At 39.3% G+C, this 14,343-nt stretch overlaps 1 protein-coding gene across 1 annotated transcript in view; it reads right to left on the bottom strand.

Annotated features, from left to right (window-relative positions):
- The window catches only part of map1b.S (microtubule associated protein 1B S homeolog), a 46,904-nt gene that overhangs the window by 7,240 nt on the left and 25,321 nt on the right, over positions 1-14,343 (bottom strand). Inside the window, exons 3-5 of the mRNA XM_018244412.2 lie at positions 11,370-11,452; positions 6,992-7,132; positions 572-6,416 (exon numbers count right to left, since the gene is read on the bottom strand). Coding sequence (XP_018099901.1) covers positions 572-6,416; positions 6,992-7,132; positions 11,370-11,452 — 6,069 coding nt within the window. The remainder of the gene's footprint in view (positions 1-571; positions 6,417-6,991; positions 7,133-11,369; positions 11,453-14,343) is intronic.

The raw sequence follows: 14,343 nt of genomic DNA, 5'->3' as shown, positions 1-14,343 counted from the left end.
GGGCTAGGGCTTGAGCATGCTCAGTTTGCTCCTCTCTCCTTCTCCCCTGCCTTTTCCCCCCTTTCTCCTCCCCTCCCTGCTGTAATCTGAGCCCAGAGTTATGAGTGAGCAGGGAGAGACTCAGGAAGGAAGTGATGTCACACCAAGCTAATATGGCAGCTGCTATCCTAAACAAACAGAGAGCTTCTAGAGCTGTTTACTTGGGTATGGTAAAGCAGAATAAATATAGTGTTATAGCTTGCACTAATGTGGCTAATATATTGGCAATAAACTGCTTTGGTAGCTTTCCTTCTCCTTTAAACTCTTGTTTCAGTCGCACTTGCAACTTTCCTATATCTGCTAGTAATACTGGCAACAAGTATGTATCATTTTTACAGTCTATACTGGTATAATGGCAGCTAGGTAGCAACTGTACACAGACATGCCTGGTTGCTACAAATGATCCATAAGATATCCAAGACTTAGTTACAAAGCATATTCCATTTATTGCCTGTTTTGTTTATATATTTTCTTATATATTTGCTTATCCCTCTCTGGTTTTAGAAGATTTACACAAAAGATTGTGGCTCACCTGTGTTGGCAGTTTTTGCAGATTTTGTTGCAGATGTATTTGTGGCATTCTTTGTCTCTTTGTCTTTCTCTTCAGTCTTTGAGGATTTTATATCTTGATTCAAGCTTCCCTTTGGTCCTTTCTCAACAGAATCTTTCTTTTTTGGAGAAACAGTCTTTGAACCCTTCTCCAATGTTTCCTTAATTGGTCCCGGTTTTGGTGATGCAGCTGAAAGCTTTGACTTCATTTCACTTTTTCTGGCAGGGGAAGATGATTTGGTCTTGGTTCCTACTTTTTTGGTTTTTGCCTTCTCTTTTATGTCCTTCTTCAATGGCTTACTCAAACTCTGTTCAACAGGCAAAGCTTCTGGATCCATCATGCATACATCAGGGTGGCGTGGGGATGGGCTTGGATCCTGCACTGGAAGAGGAGGAGGATCCATGTGTTTATATGTTACTGTTTTATCAGTGGGAATGGTCTCTGATTCATCTTCTGAGTCTATATTTGCATCTGCTGTTATAGAAGGGCATTCTTCAGTCTCGGGTGGGACATCAGAATCTGTTTGAGATGGGGCAGATTCACTCACTGATGTTGGAGGAGTTTCATCACATTGGCGTGATTTCTGTTTTCCACCTGATGGTGGCTGTCCACCTCCAAGTTGAGCTAATGGCTTTTCCTGTTCTTGAGCATGATCTTCACTTGCAAACCACTCTAAGGGATTTGGGTTAATAAAAGAAGGGGAAAGTTCTGTTTTAGGATGCTTATATTCACAAGCAGAGACTAGGCAGAGGTCAACATCTTGACGGGCTTCTGCAAATGAATGCTTGTCTGTTACAGAATATCTATCATTAGTTTCACCCGTATAGTTGTAAGAACCACATACACTATGGTATTTTTCCCCTTCATCTAGGTCTGCTGCACAGACAAATGGGTTTGTACTATGCAAAATGGGTGACTCTTTTGGTGAGCTTGATGTTTTACTGTGAAAGGTAAATGAATCATCGGGCAAACCTTTTAAGGGTGGTGATGGTGACTGGTAATCTCTGGAAGGTTCCACTGGTGAAGTATTGGAAATACCAGGTGATTGCTTCACTGAAGATGTTGTTGGTGTTAATGGAGAAGCATCTGTTTCAGGGGATAATTTTCCTTCCATGAAGTACATATGTTCTAGAATAGGTGGGGAGTAGAGGGGCAAATCTATATTTTGAATCACATCTGTTAGTGGCCCTTCCTCTTCCTTCAAAGGGGATGAAGCTTGTGAAGGTGTATGTGCAGAAGAAGTAGAAGGAGAAGCCTCTGCATTAGATGTTTCTGCTTTCTGCAGATTATCAGTGGCGATATTTTTGCCAAAGTAAGATTCATGAGGATCAGATGGGCTATATTCCACTTCTGTTGGTCCATTTTCAGAAATATGTAGCATGCTTGAACTTACTGCAGGATGTTCTGGAGACTGCTTGCTAAAATCCATTGCAAAAGATTGTTCTGGTGATTCTTGGCTAAACTCCATTGTGGACTGTTCTGGAGACCTCTGTTCATGCAATTGAACGGATGGTTTTCCTATTTTGGGGGAGAAATCTGGTGGAGAAATAGACATTGGCCTGGGGCACTCCTCTCTAGATGGTGATATTTCTGTTTCATGGAATGTAGTTGGAGTTTGAACAACAGATACAGAAAGTGAGTCATCTACTTCTGTGGAATGAGGTGACCCTACTTCAGCATGCAAAGAAGGAGATACATCATCTGTGGTTGGTTCTTGGAATGAATTAGTAGCAACAGATGCTGTGGAAACTGAAGCAACGCCTTCTATGTGGGAATATGTATCCTCTGCAACAACTTCATCTACTGGTGTAGCTGATTTGTCAGAAGCTGTACCCTCAGAAATTGACATCTTTGTGTCCTCTTTAAATGAGATAAATGGGTTGGTGCTAAATTGAGTGGGTGAAAAATCTCCTGCAAACTTCCCACCATCTAACTGTCCAGATGAAATACCTTTTTGATCAAAATCATTACTTGCTGCTTCAGAATTAAACTCTTTACTTGGTGAGAGCTCAGGACTCTTTTTGTCCTGTTCTTGGCTGATACCACTTGATACCATTTCAGATACTGGACTAACCTGAGTAGGTGATTTTTCATCATCAGCAACTGTTTCAAAGTCATGTTTAGCAGATGTGTCTACATTAGCTATAAATAACATTTCATAAGAGGTTTCTGATCCTATTAATGGAGGGCTACGTAATGGTGATAAAACTTTCTCTATTGGGTATTCAGAGTCTGGTACTGGCTCATCCATTGGACTTATGCAAGGACTATCATTCTCTTCTTTTGTATCACAGATCTCAAATATTACAGGAACTGATGTCCTTTGTACTGTTTCTTGGGCAAGATTTGTGGACTTCTCATCAGTTGGGGACTGATGAAATGGTGTATGGCCCGCACTTCCTGCCACAGATTGTGATGGAGATGTAACTTCCACAGTTTTATCTTCAGGGCTAGCACATTGATCGTTTACCACATGAGTTTCATCTGGCAAAGGTGGGAGAACACCATGTTCAGATGCTTTTATTTCATTAGGTGTCAAGTCAAAGTTAACACTACGTTCACTTAATGGGGTTTTAGATATTGGTGAAGGTGGAATTGGGCTCTTACTGGGGCTATGCTGTTCATCCAGCTCAAAGTCCTCATTTATTTCTAGTTTTGTAGACCCTATTATTCCACTGCCCCCATAAGTGTATGCTTCACGCAGAGATGATTTGCAGAATTTGTCTTCTTCTAATGATGATGGAGGTGAGAGTGTAGATGCTGAAGCATTGTATTCTAGACCTTCTGTTGCATCTGTTTTTGATACATCAGATAAACCATTTAAAGCATCAGGCAGTGGTGAAATTCTAGTTCTCTCATACTCTTGGGAATAGAGGTTAGCTTCATACTTGGTAATGTTCACATATTCTTGAGAAGGAGATTCACTTTCCTCATTATTGGTTTCATCACTCATCACATCTCTAGGAGTAGACATATCATCCATTGGAGTGGGTTCACTGGATATTTCAATGGTAGAGTGAGTAAAGCCTGAAGTAGCAGTAAATTCTTCTGGTTGATCTTCTCTATTTTCTTCATCAGAAACAGTTGCCTCACTTTCAGAACCACCTGGCAAAGTTTCATCATGAATTGAAGCACCTGGCTCTACAGCAGGTGACTGGGGTTCGGATGTCTTGGATTGTGTAGCAGGCAATACATATTTATCATCGCTGTCACTTATGAACCAAGATTTTTCTTTGACAGCTGTAGTGTAACCCCCCTCTGCATCATACTTCTCAGTGTCTTGTTCATAATCCTTGTTATCATCTGTTTTATCCTCATCCACTTCCTCTTCTGTCTCGTCAACTTCTCCTTTTTCTGCACTTTCATTAATATCCTCTTCAGCTTGTTCATCTGCAGCCACAATATCAGCAATGTCTTCATGACTGTCATGTTTCTCTTTTCTGCTCTCATAGGCATCAGTGTCAAGTTCTTCTTCAGTTCCATCTTCTTCAGCAGTAGCTGGTTGGTCTTCTAGTGATGTCCTTTCCACCAAGTCTTCCACTTGCTCTTCAACTTCTTCTGTTTCTGCTTTTTCTTCAAAGTCACCTGCCTCTGATGACTCCTCAAGACCAGTTCCTTCATCCTCAAACTTTTCATTTTCATCTGTTCTGTGTTTTTCTACCACTTCAAGTTCTTCTGGGGTTTGTTCACACTCTCCCTCACCTTCTGTAGTAGTAATACCTTCATCTGGAGAATCAGAAGGTTCCTCACTGCTAGTGTGATCTTTCTTTATGGCATAAGACTCAATATGTACAATACTAGCTTCATCATTAGGTTCCTGCACCTGGGATTTCAACTCTGTATTCAATAGACTCTCTTCATCTCGCAGTTCTTCAAAATCTTTTGTTAAATCTTCTGGTGAAGACATTAAGGATCTTTCTGCCATGAGGTCTGCTGCATTCTTAGTGGGTTCCACTGAGGCAGGAATGGCAGCTGCTGCAGCAACAGCAGCAGCTGCAGATACAGTTGCTGCAGTGGCAACTGCCCCAGAAACAGACACTGGCTTTTTCTCAGAGACCTTGGTTTCTTTCTTAACTACTTTCACCTTATCCTTTGTTTTGCCTAGGGTTGCAGTTTCTTTCTTTGTCACATCTTCCTTCTTTTGTACTTTTTTCACAGCAGTCTTCTTACTATCAGCAGAAGGAGCAGGCACTTTTTTTGCCTCTTTCAAGGGCTTCTTAACGTCTTTCTTTGACTCTTTTTCTTCCCTTTTCTCCTCTTTTTTTGATTCCTTCTTTACTTCTTTTTGAGGTGTCTCTTTCTTTACATCTTTCTTCAAGTCTTTTTTCTCCTCTTTCTTTGATTCTTTTTTTACTTCTTTTTTCAGCTTGTCTTCTTTTTTGACAACAAGCTTTTCTTCCTTTTTAACTGGGTCTTTCCTGCCTTTATCATCTTCAGATTTTGACTTTACTTCTTTCTTCACTGATTTTTCTTTAACAACTTTAGGTTTAACATCAATTTTTTGTTTTTCTACATGGTCTTGTTTAATTATGGGCTCTTTGTTTGCTTCAGACAAATCTTTAGTATCAGTTTTCTTCACAGGAACTTTATCTTTATTCTCTGCTTTTTGGCTCTGCTCAGTATCGCTACTCTTAACTGCTTCTGCTGACTCTTCTTTAGATTCTTTTCTAACTGGCTTAGTGGAAGTTTTTGTGGATATTTTTAAACTCTCTTTGCTTTCTGCTCTCTGCTTAATCTTTGCTTGTTTTACTGCAGGGCTTGAGACATTATCACTCAAATCTTTCTGAGTGATAACAGGCTGCTTCAGAAAATCTAGATGCTTGAGTTTTTCTAGACCCTCAAGTATTTGGTATTGAGTTGTGTTCCCTGGAAACAGAACCCTCACAATTTTTTCTGAAGGATTTGCTGGGTGCCATACAATCAGAGATGAAATGGAGGTTAAATAATTAACAGGTATTTCAACTTCTTGTCCATTAGGGAGAATCAAGCCAGTTTTCTCTTTATTGTTACCTGACCACTGCTGCATAAAATATTGCATTTCTTTGCTACCTTTCACAGGGTTTAACACATACATCTCAAGTTTCCCCACACCCATTTTTTGGAATAAAATAATGGGATCGATTGTGTTTCCTACACTTCTGAAAAGAGGTTCTGGTTTCATTGACAGTTTATTCAAATACTGAAGTGTAAAACATGCTTCTTCCAAACTTCTTCTTACTTTAAAGTTTGGTTCTGGATTTTTTAAATTGTCTGGTACATTTAAAAACACTACTCCAAGATCTGGAGATATGAGGTTTTTTAACCAGTCGCTATTTGCAGTTGAACCTTGAGACTGCTCTTCTTCCAGCTCTGCCATTTTCCTTTGCAGCATACTATTGATACCAGGCAGGTTGTCATCACCAATGTGAGTAAGTAAAATTGAGTCTACTCTGTCTAGATGCCTGATAAGTTTCCAGAAGCAAGACTTTCTGTCAGATCCGCCATTAACAAGCATATTGAAGCCATTAACAGCAAATAAGGCAGAATCACCCCTACCCCCTGGAAAAATATAGCAACAAGGTTTTGAGAGCTTCAGGAAGCCTCCGGAGGTTGGGGGTTCTAAAATATCAAAAGGTGAAGGCATTTCTACAGATTCAGACAGATATTCTGTAAACTCTGATAATCCTTCCATTTCAGGCAAAATTGAAGCTGAATTAAGTTTAATGTTGATGAAATCTTGAAGGTTGTGCCTCTCTAGATTAGAATTCTTCCAATATCCTTCTTCAGGACAAAAGAGAGTCAAGCTTGCTTTATTCCCAGGGTGTGTTGTACTGAGCAGTTCACCAATCTATAAAAGCAATTTAGTTTAATGAATACTAATAGAATATACAAAGGCAAACACTTAATTATAAGTAAATCAAACAACTGTCTAATTTAATATACGATATTGTGTCAAGACATGCAGATGTCAGGAAGCAGTGCCATAGCTAGGAGGCAGCAGACCTCATGGCTGTGGGGCCATAGATAACAGGCTTGGTAAGGACCTGTGACCCTCAACATCCTCCCCATGATCCCTATTACGACTCACACACGCACCACACATTTAGTCCTATGATCCCTGATCCCATAACTCAGCAATGGTGGTGTAGCTCTGCTCCTCTGATGCTTCTATGCTGCAGAACTTTGAACATACTGGTGGTGGGCATCTCAAATGAAAGTGCAGTAACCCATAGCAATAAATCAATGTACATTTCATTTACACGCTGTATGATATCAAAAATGATTGGTTGTTATGGGTTACTGCACTGGTGTAGTTTAGCCCAGGATACTAAATAATACCCTTTGACTAAACATTGAAGACCTGTCCTATTGTAAAATACATTCCAGTGAACAACTAAACAAATACACATTTCTTCTTCATACCTCCTGATCTGTAAATATCTCAATAAAGTTCTGGAAAGAAAAAGATCCTGATTGGAGAATAAGTTCGCCTGTATTTTCAAAGCATTGCCCAGTCAACACCAGAAGCTTGTGTCGAGCAGCATCGGCAATCATCAGTCGTACCTGTTATAAAAGATAGACAACAGTCCAATAAGCAAATGGACAAACATATTAAACTGCAGAGATTCATCTCAGATATGTAGCTAAAAACAGCTGCTTATACCTTTTAGTCCAGCCCTACTCTAAATACTGTTCCAAATATTATACATTCCTGTAAATGTTAGAGATCAACCACTAGTGACTATTTGCAGCACTGTGTGAAAGGTGTTGAAGGGATTTATTTGGTCTGTGTGATTCTGGGTTAGGAATGCCTTTTGAATGTCCATACAGTATATACCAAAATGAATAATGGTTGTTGCATTATTAGAAACCACAGATAAAGACGCTGAGTTGTATGGCTTTTGCAGGAAAACAGTGAATACCAAGAGTAGTGTTCCCAAACTATTGGCTCCTGAGTAACATGTTGTTCTCCAACCCCATGGATGTTGCTCAAAGTGGCCTCAAAGCAGGTGCTTCCTTTTGAATTCCTGGCTTGGAGGCAAATTTTGGTTGCATAAAAACCAGAGCCTCCTGTACCTGCGAGTCCACCTAGGGGCTAACAAATATGACCTACAGGAAAGAGATGGGTTTCACATAAACATTAAGCTTGGCCAAAATAGAGTCCCCAGAAGTACCCTCCAGTGTCTCAAGTGTAGGCTACAGAGACATGGGTGTCACCCGAGATATTCTCCAAGAAAAGCTGTAGGTGGCATCAATCTAGTAGCTTAGGCAGTGGTGAGTACCGACATCCACTGCTGATTTTGACCAATAAAAAAGTTCAAAACTGACTGGATAATCATAAAGAAACTTAAAGGAACAGTAACTCAGAAAAGTTAAAGTGGTTTAAAGTAATTAAAATATAATGTACTCCTTCCCTGCACTGACACAAGCCATTTGTTTGCTTTAGAAACATAACTATAGTTTATTTGAACAAGCTGCTGTGTAGCCATGGGGCAGCCATTCAAAGCATAGGTTACATGGCAGATAACAGAGGCACTCTATAGAATCCTATTGCATTCTATTACAGAGCTTAAAACACCAAGTCACATTTAACTTTAAAATTCGCAAAGTCTTTATTAAGAAATAACTTACCGATACTCCGCTTGCACTCCTCCTCAGAAAAGGCGACAGGGCAACGATCCATCATGCGACGCTCGATTTCTCCTCCCTGGCTATCTCCTATACAAGCCAGGGAGGAGAAATTGAGCACCGCACGATGGATCGTCGCCCTGTCACCTTTTCTGAAAAGGAGCGAAAGCGGAGTATCGCTAAGTTATTTCTTAATAAAGACTTTGCGAATTTTAAAGTTAAATGTGTCTTGGTGTTTTTTTATTTAAAATTTATGTTACTGGTCCTTTAATAGACAGTAGATCGACCGTCTGGTTCTAAGACCATTAGATAAGACTATGCATAGTGGTTGCTATACTTGAGTACATACGTACATGTACCAACCTAATTTGGACACTTTTGCTAAAATGTTTTGACATTTCTGGTAGCGTAGAATTCATAAGGTTCTACAACCTTCTATTCACAGAAATAATGCTTTAATGATCTCTATAAAATAAAGAAATTGCAATAGCTCCATTGCAGAGACCTGTAGCATACAACATGTACCCTTGAGCCAATGTGAGAATAAAAGATGCAGCGTTAGAGATTTAAGAATACGCTAGATTTTTGGAACCATTTATCAATCCTAATAAAATCAGAGGCTGATCTATCAAAAGTCGAGATGTCTCCTTGGCTCCAGAAGAAAGATTTTATGGATGTTATGGAAAACCCAAATTACAAAAAGATCCGTTATCCAAAAAAACCCAGGTCCAGAGCATTCTGGATAACAGGTCCATAATTGTATGGGATCTCTTATCCGGAAACCCATGCATACTTAAATTACGGGAAGGCCATTTTACGCAAATAATACTTCATTATGCCTCATTTATCAGAGTCTATTTGCAAGGTTACAATAAGGGGCAAATTTACTTATGGTCGAATATCGAGGGTTAATTAACCCTCGATATTCGACTGCCGAATTGAAATCCTTTGACTTCGAATATTGAAGTCGAAGGATTTACCGTAATTTGTTCGATCGTACGATCGAACGGAAAATCGTTCGATCGCCCGATTAAATCATTCGATTCAAAGGATTTTAATCCATTGATTGAACGATTTTTCTTCAACCAAAAACAGTACAGCCTATGGGGACCTTCCCCATAGGCTAACATTGAGTTCGGTAGGTTTTAGGTGGCGAACTAGGGGGTCGAAGTTTTTTTTTTAAAGAGACATTACTTTCGACTATCGAATAGTCAAATGATTTTTAGTTCGAATCGTTCGATTCGAAGTCGTAGTCGAAGGTCGAAGTAGCCAATTCGATGGCCGAAGTAGCCAAAAAAAACATTCGAAATTCTAAGTTTTTTTTAATTCTATTACTTCCCTCGAGCTAAGTAAATGGGCCCCTAAATGTTAAAAGTCGAATACATAACTATTATCCCATTGCTTTATTTTTCTAAGCTTCAAGGGCAGATATTCTCCCTCAGCTTGTACCCATTTAGCCAATGATTTGCTTAATCAGCAATCGCCTTACCTAATCAGCCAGCAAAGACAGAGGGTGATTTTTGTGTGTGGAGGCTAATTAAAGGCATTTTCTACACAGATTCCTTCATAATATCCTTGGGCAAATTCAATGTATTTATAATACCCCAGAACACATGGTAGTATAAATGTAGTGGCAATTTCATGTGAAATACCTCCCACAACACCTTGCACAATAAATGTACAGTAATTCATGTATAATAACCCCAGAACACAGGATACACTCAGTGCCAACTTGATCCTGTATCTTGTAGAAAACTTGTACAGATGTTGGTTTGGGAAGGCTTAGTCTCTCCTAGTCTTCTGCCTATGGTTGTCAGACTGACCTCAAGCTTTTGTGTCTCCTCCCTAAGGCAACATTCCCTCTAAGCTGCAGTGTACACAAAGACACATGTGTGAAAATACATGATTTAGTGCTTATACCTAGACAAACACCTTCCAACCATTTAGGGACATGGATATTGTGCATATATTTTTTGGCTGCATGGCACAAAACAAGTTAGAAGGAACATTGCCCATAGGCTTCCATTTATGGGCAAATTCACTAAAGGGTGACTTTTTCCCAGCAAAGGCTCCGCCACACTTCGCGCGACTTTGCCAGGCGTAAATTAGTTACCACTTCGCTAATTCATTAAAATGCTGGCGAAGTTTTGCTAGTGTTAATTCATCAGCGCGAGCATTTCATAGCGAACGTTCGCTAGCGTTCATTTCTGCCTAGCCAAACTTTGTTAGTACTCTAGGTCGATTTGAATATGGTGGGTACATATAGGTCGTATAGGCGTCTTTATTAGAGATGTTGGTGCAAATACTTGAAGTGACTTCTTATTATTACAAATGTCCAAGGAAGCAAAATAAAGACAAAAGAGATCCTCCAATGCCCTAGGCATGAGCCCAACCTAAAACAAATGTGGCATGCCCCTCAAATGGTTGAAAAGAAATGTTAACACCAAAAATCTTTAATAGTCAGTACTTTTGAAGGCAATGGCACTTTAAAAAATTTAAAAACACCAGCGTTTTTTAGAACTTTTATGACTTTCCGGCATACAGGATATGATGTCACTGACATTAGAATGAGGAGGATGTAGCTTCATCTTATCAGTTCGCCTGGTCTGGTGAAGGAAACTCTGGTGAAACAGGTAACGTTCTGTATAATTCACACTTTAGTGAATTCAACTTGCAATAGGGCGCACTAGCGATGGTCTCTTTCACTATCAAATTGTCCCTCTACTCATGTTAGCAAATTGGCGATGTCCGTGCGGATTGGATTTCTGGTGAATTTTCGCTACCAAACTTCACCCTTTATTAAATCTGCCCCAGTGTGTCAGATGAGTTTGTGATTAGCACTGCAGACACACCTTGCTGGGACAACTCAATAGGTTTTCTCAAATGTTTAATAGAAAGAAGCCATAAAACTATGGTTTTGCATTGGGCTAATCACAATTCTGCTGGAAAATTTTAAAAAAAGTAAAGTAATAATGCTATTTTAAAAATATAATCCCAAAATACAAATGGTTATTTTCGGTTTTTTAAATGTTGCTTGTTTCATTTAAGATCTATTTTCAGTTCCATAGATTTGATGGCAGATAGAACTGCCTAATCCTATAGGCACAAGTGAATGAGATTACCGAAAAACTTCCGCATTGATTATTCAGCTTTACAAACACATGGAAATTACCTCAGTACTGACGGCTTCCTCTGACGGGTTGATTAAAACTACTGTTTCTAATACATCGCTCCTATGGTGAAGGATTTTTTGTCCTGCAAAGACATAAAGAAATAGATTCATAGGAAACAGAATCAAGTCATTTTGCTATTCCAAATTGTAATCACACTCTATAAGAAAGGAATATAAAATTGAAACTGTGGCAGAGTAGAGGGAGACACATTGTTCCCTTTGGTGACTTAGCATAGGCCAGTTTTATGGTAGGGAAGAGATGGCATTTTGTCCTGAGCCACCAGAATCTGTGAGACTTAAAGGAATAGTTCAGTGTGAAAATAAAAACTGTGTAAAGAGATAGGCTGTGCAAAATAAAAAATGTTTCTAATATAGTTAGTTAGCCAAAAATGTAATGTATAAAGGCTGGAGTGAACAGATGTCTCATTTAAAAATCTCAGCTGTCAATCAAATATTGCCTGCCCCTTTTCTATGCCTTAGGCATAGAGGCGGGGCAGACAATTACTTTCACTTTCCATTCAGCACTTCCTAGATGTCACTGCTCTCCCCACATTCCCCCGTTCTCTTCACCGTTTAATTGTGTAGCCAGGGCATGGGGTTGGACATCAGGTCCCCCATTCTGGTGCACAAACAAGATTCTGAGATGATACAAGACTTGTCTTAATAACAGTGTCCACAAAATGGCTCCTGCCTGCTTGCTATAATTATAAATTCCAAGACTGAAGGAAACAAGATTCAAATAATTTATATTGTGTAATTAAAGTTCATTTTGCTTGACTTATGTGATAAAATAGGGTTTTGAATATTTTTTTTGAGTGACGGGTCACCTTATTCAGTTTGGATGATACAAATGATGCAAAAGCAGGTAAGAACTTATTTTATTCAAATGGAGTCCCTGCATTCTTTGCATTGTGGGGGTCCACATTTCTCTAAATCTGATCCTGATTATGATACCGCCTATGGCCCACCAGAGGATCTCACACCCTAGGCCCACTTTCACAGTAATTAGATACAGATAGTGCCAATGTGTAAAGAGGCCCACGGTGAAAACAAAGATGGGCTAATGGGAATTCTCCTAGGCTGAGGACCAATAGGAGCCTGGGTTCACAGGGAGATCCTCTGGTAGGTCAGTCCAATCACAGAAAAAAAAGTAATGCGTGAAAATAAACCCAATGCACAGATTCTGGGACAGGGCTAACTAAAAAGTAGGAGTCATCTGGAACCTACCATGGATCTGTCTGGTATAATGAGCATGGTCTACGGTCATGAGTGTGGCCAAATTCTCATAATCTTAGATTTGTCAAATATCTATCTTACCATAGTTCTCAGAAAACACAGAAAACAGCCCAGTACTAAACCTGCATAGAAAAAGCTTAGCTCAATTATCTATATTCTGTTCTATTTCTGTTTCTTTCTTCTTCTTTTTTGTTCTTCTGTAATGAACATTATCTGTATTATAGTCTTTCCAGTGGATTCAGTGTTTTTACTGGGAAAGGTATTTGCCATTTCACACAGCTACACAATTGTATCGTGCTACTGAGTACAAAGGGCTAAAATGTGGCAGCAAGATAATAATTGCATCTATTTCTGTCCTTTATCTGCAAGCGGCACAAGGAAATAATGGCACTGGCATTTATTTTTGTTATTAATATTATGTCTGATATAAAGAGATGGTATTTTGTCAACAGATCTGATAATAAAAACGACTAGTTAAGGATATATATAAATATATAGATTCTATTTAAAAAACCTGTTTGGCACATGTACTAGGCAAAAATTGTTGCAGATAGACAAATGTTTGAGGAAAAACTCCCAATTGATGTATAATATGAGGAAAAACAGACTCATGTGAAATGACTTGACTAATTGCACAGTACAAGCAGTTTTATTATGGAATCAAGGCTAAAATGTATTCCCATGTATTTATTTTTTGTCTGCCACTGCCTTCAGCACTGACCATGTCTCGGTAGCTGCCATCACATAATGAATTTTAGCGTGTGACCATTTTCCAGGGTTCACTGTATTATCAAATGGAATTAACAGAAAATCCATTATATCAGCAAGAACAGCAGATTTACTGTTTTGTATGTGGATATTTATAGACCAGTCCAGGGCTTGTGCTTTGCAAAGGTTAAAAGACCAATAACTTTATTTCTCCCCTGTATGGGTTTGTCTAATGGCAATTCTAAAAGGTGCATATACTTTTATTTATTTGCATTTTATTCCCTAAAGATTCTTGACAGGCCTTACTGTCTCTGCCTGCAGTTTTAGCCCTGTCTAAGTAGATATTATCTCACTGCAGACTCCTTCTCATCTGCCACATGGCTCCTATTGTGCCTACAATCCTTTCCCAAGAAGGCAGGATCAATGTGAACTTAGTCACATGGACATCAAGGAATGTCTTCTCCCATGTTTCCTTGAGAGTTAAAACCTCTTGTTTTTGGTGTAATTAAATGCTATACATGCAGCATGAGACGTGAATACTAGTGATGGGGCGAATTTGCGACGAACCTGCACGCTTCGCCTCCAGCGAATACATTTGCACATTTTTTTGGGGCTGACGACGGTTCCGATGCCAACATTACATTTTTTTTTGTTGCCGGCCACTGTTCTGACGCCGGCAGGAATTTTGATGCCGGCGACGGTTAACGGACGCCAATTGACTTCATCAAAATCGGCGTTTGCTCATTTTTTGCCAGTTTCACAAATTTTGCAGGAAATTCGCGAAATTTGTGGCAAAACGTGACAAATTTGCACATCACTAGTGAATACCTTCTGTTCCACATCTAGGTTAGCAAAGGTATTTCATTGGTATATGCACAGGTACAATCCAAGAAGATGGAAGAGCTTTAACCTGCCTTGTCCTCTATTTACTTGAAAATGTAGTTGGTGGAACAGACCAAGGTAGACGCAGAGCTTTGCTGCAAAAAATCCTTTTATACACACAACATGTTTCGAGCAAAAATGCCCTTTG

The sequence above is a fragment of the Xenopus laevis genome, chromosome 1S (assembly GCF_017654675.1).
Source record: "Xenopus laevis strain J_2021 chromosome 1S, Xenopus_laevis_v10.1, whole genome shotgun sequence".
NCBI classification, from domain to species: Eukaryota; Metazoa; Chordata; class Amphibia; order Anura; family Pipidae; genus Xenopus; species Xenopus laevis.
The sequence above is the reverse complement of the archived record's forward strand: the minus strand, read 5'-3'. Positions and strand labels throughout refer to the sequence as shown.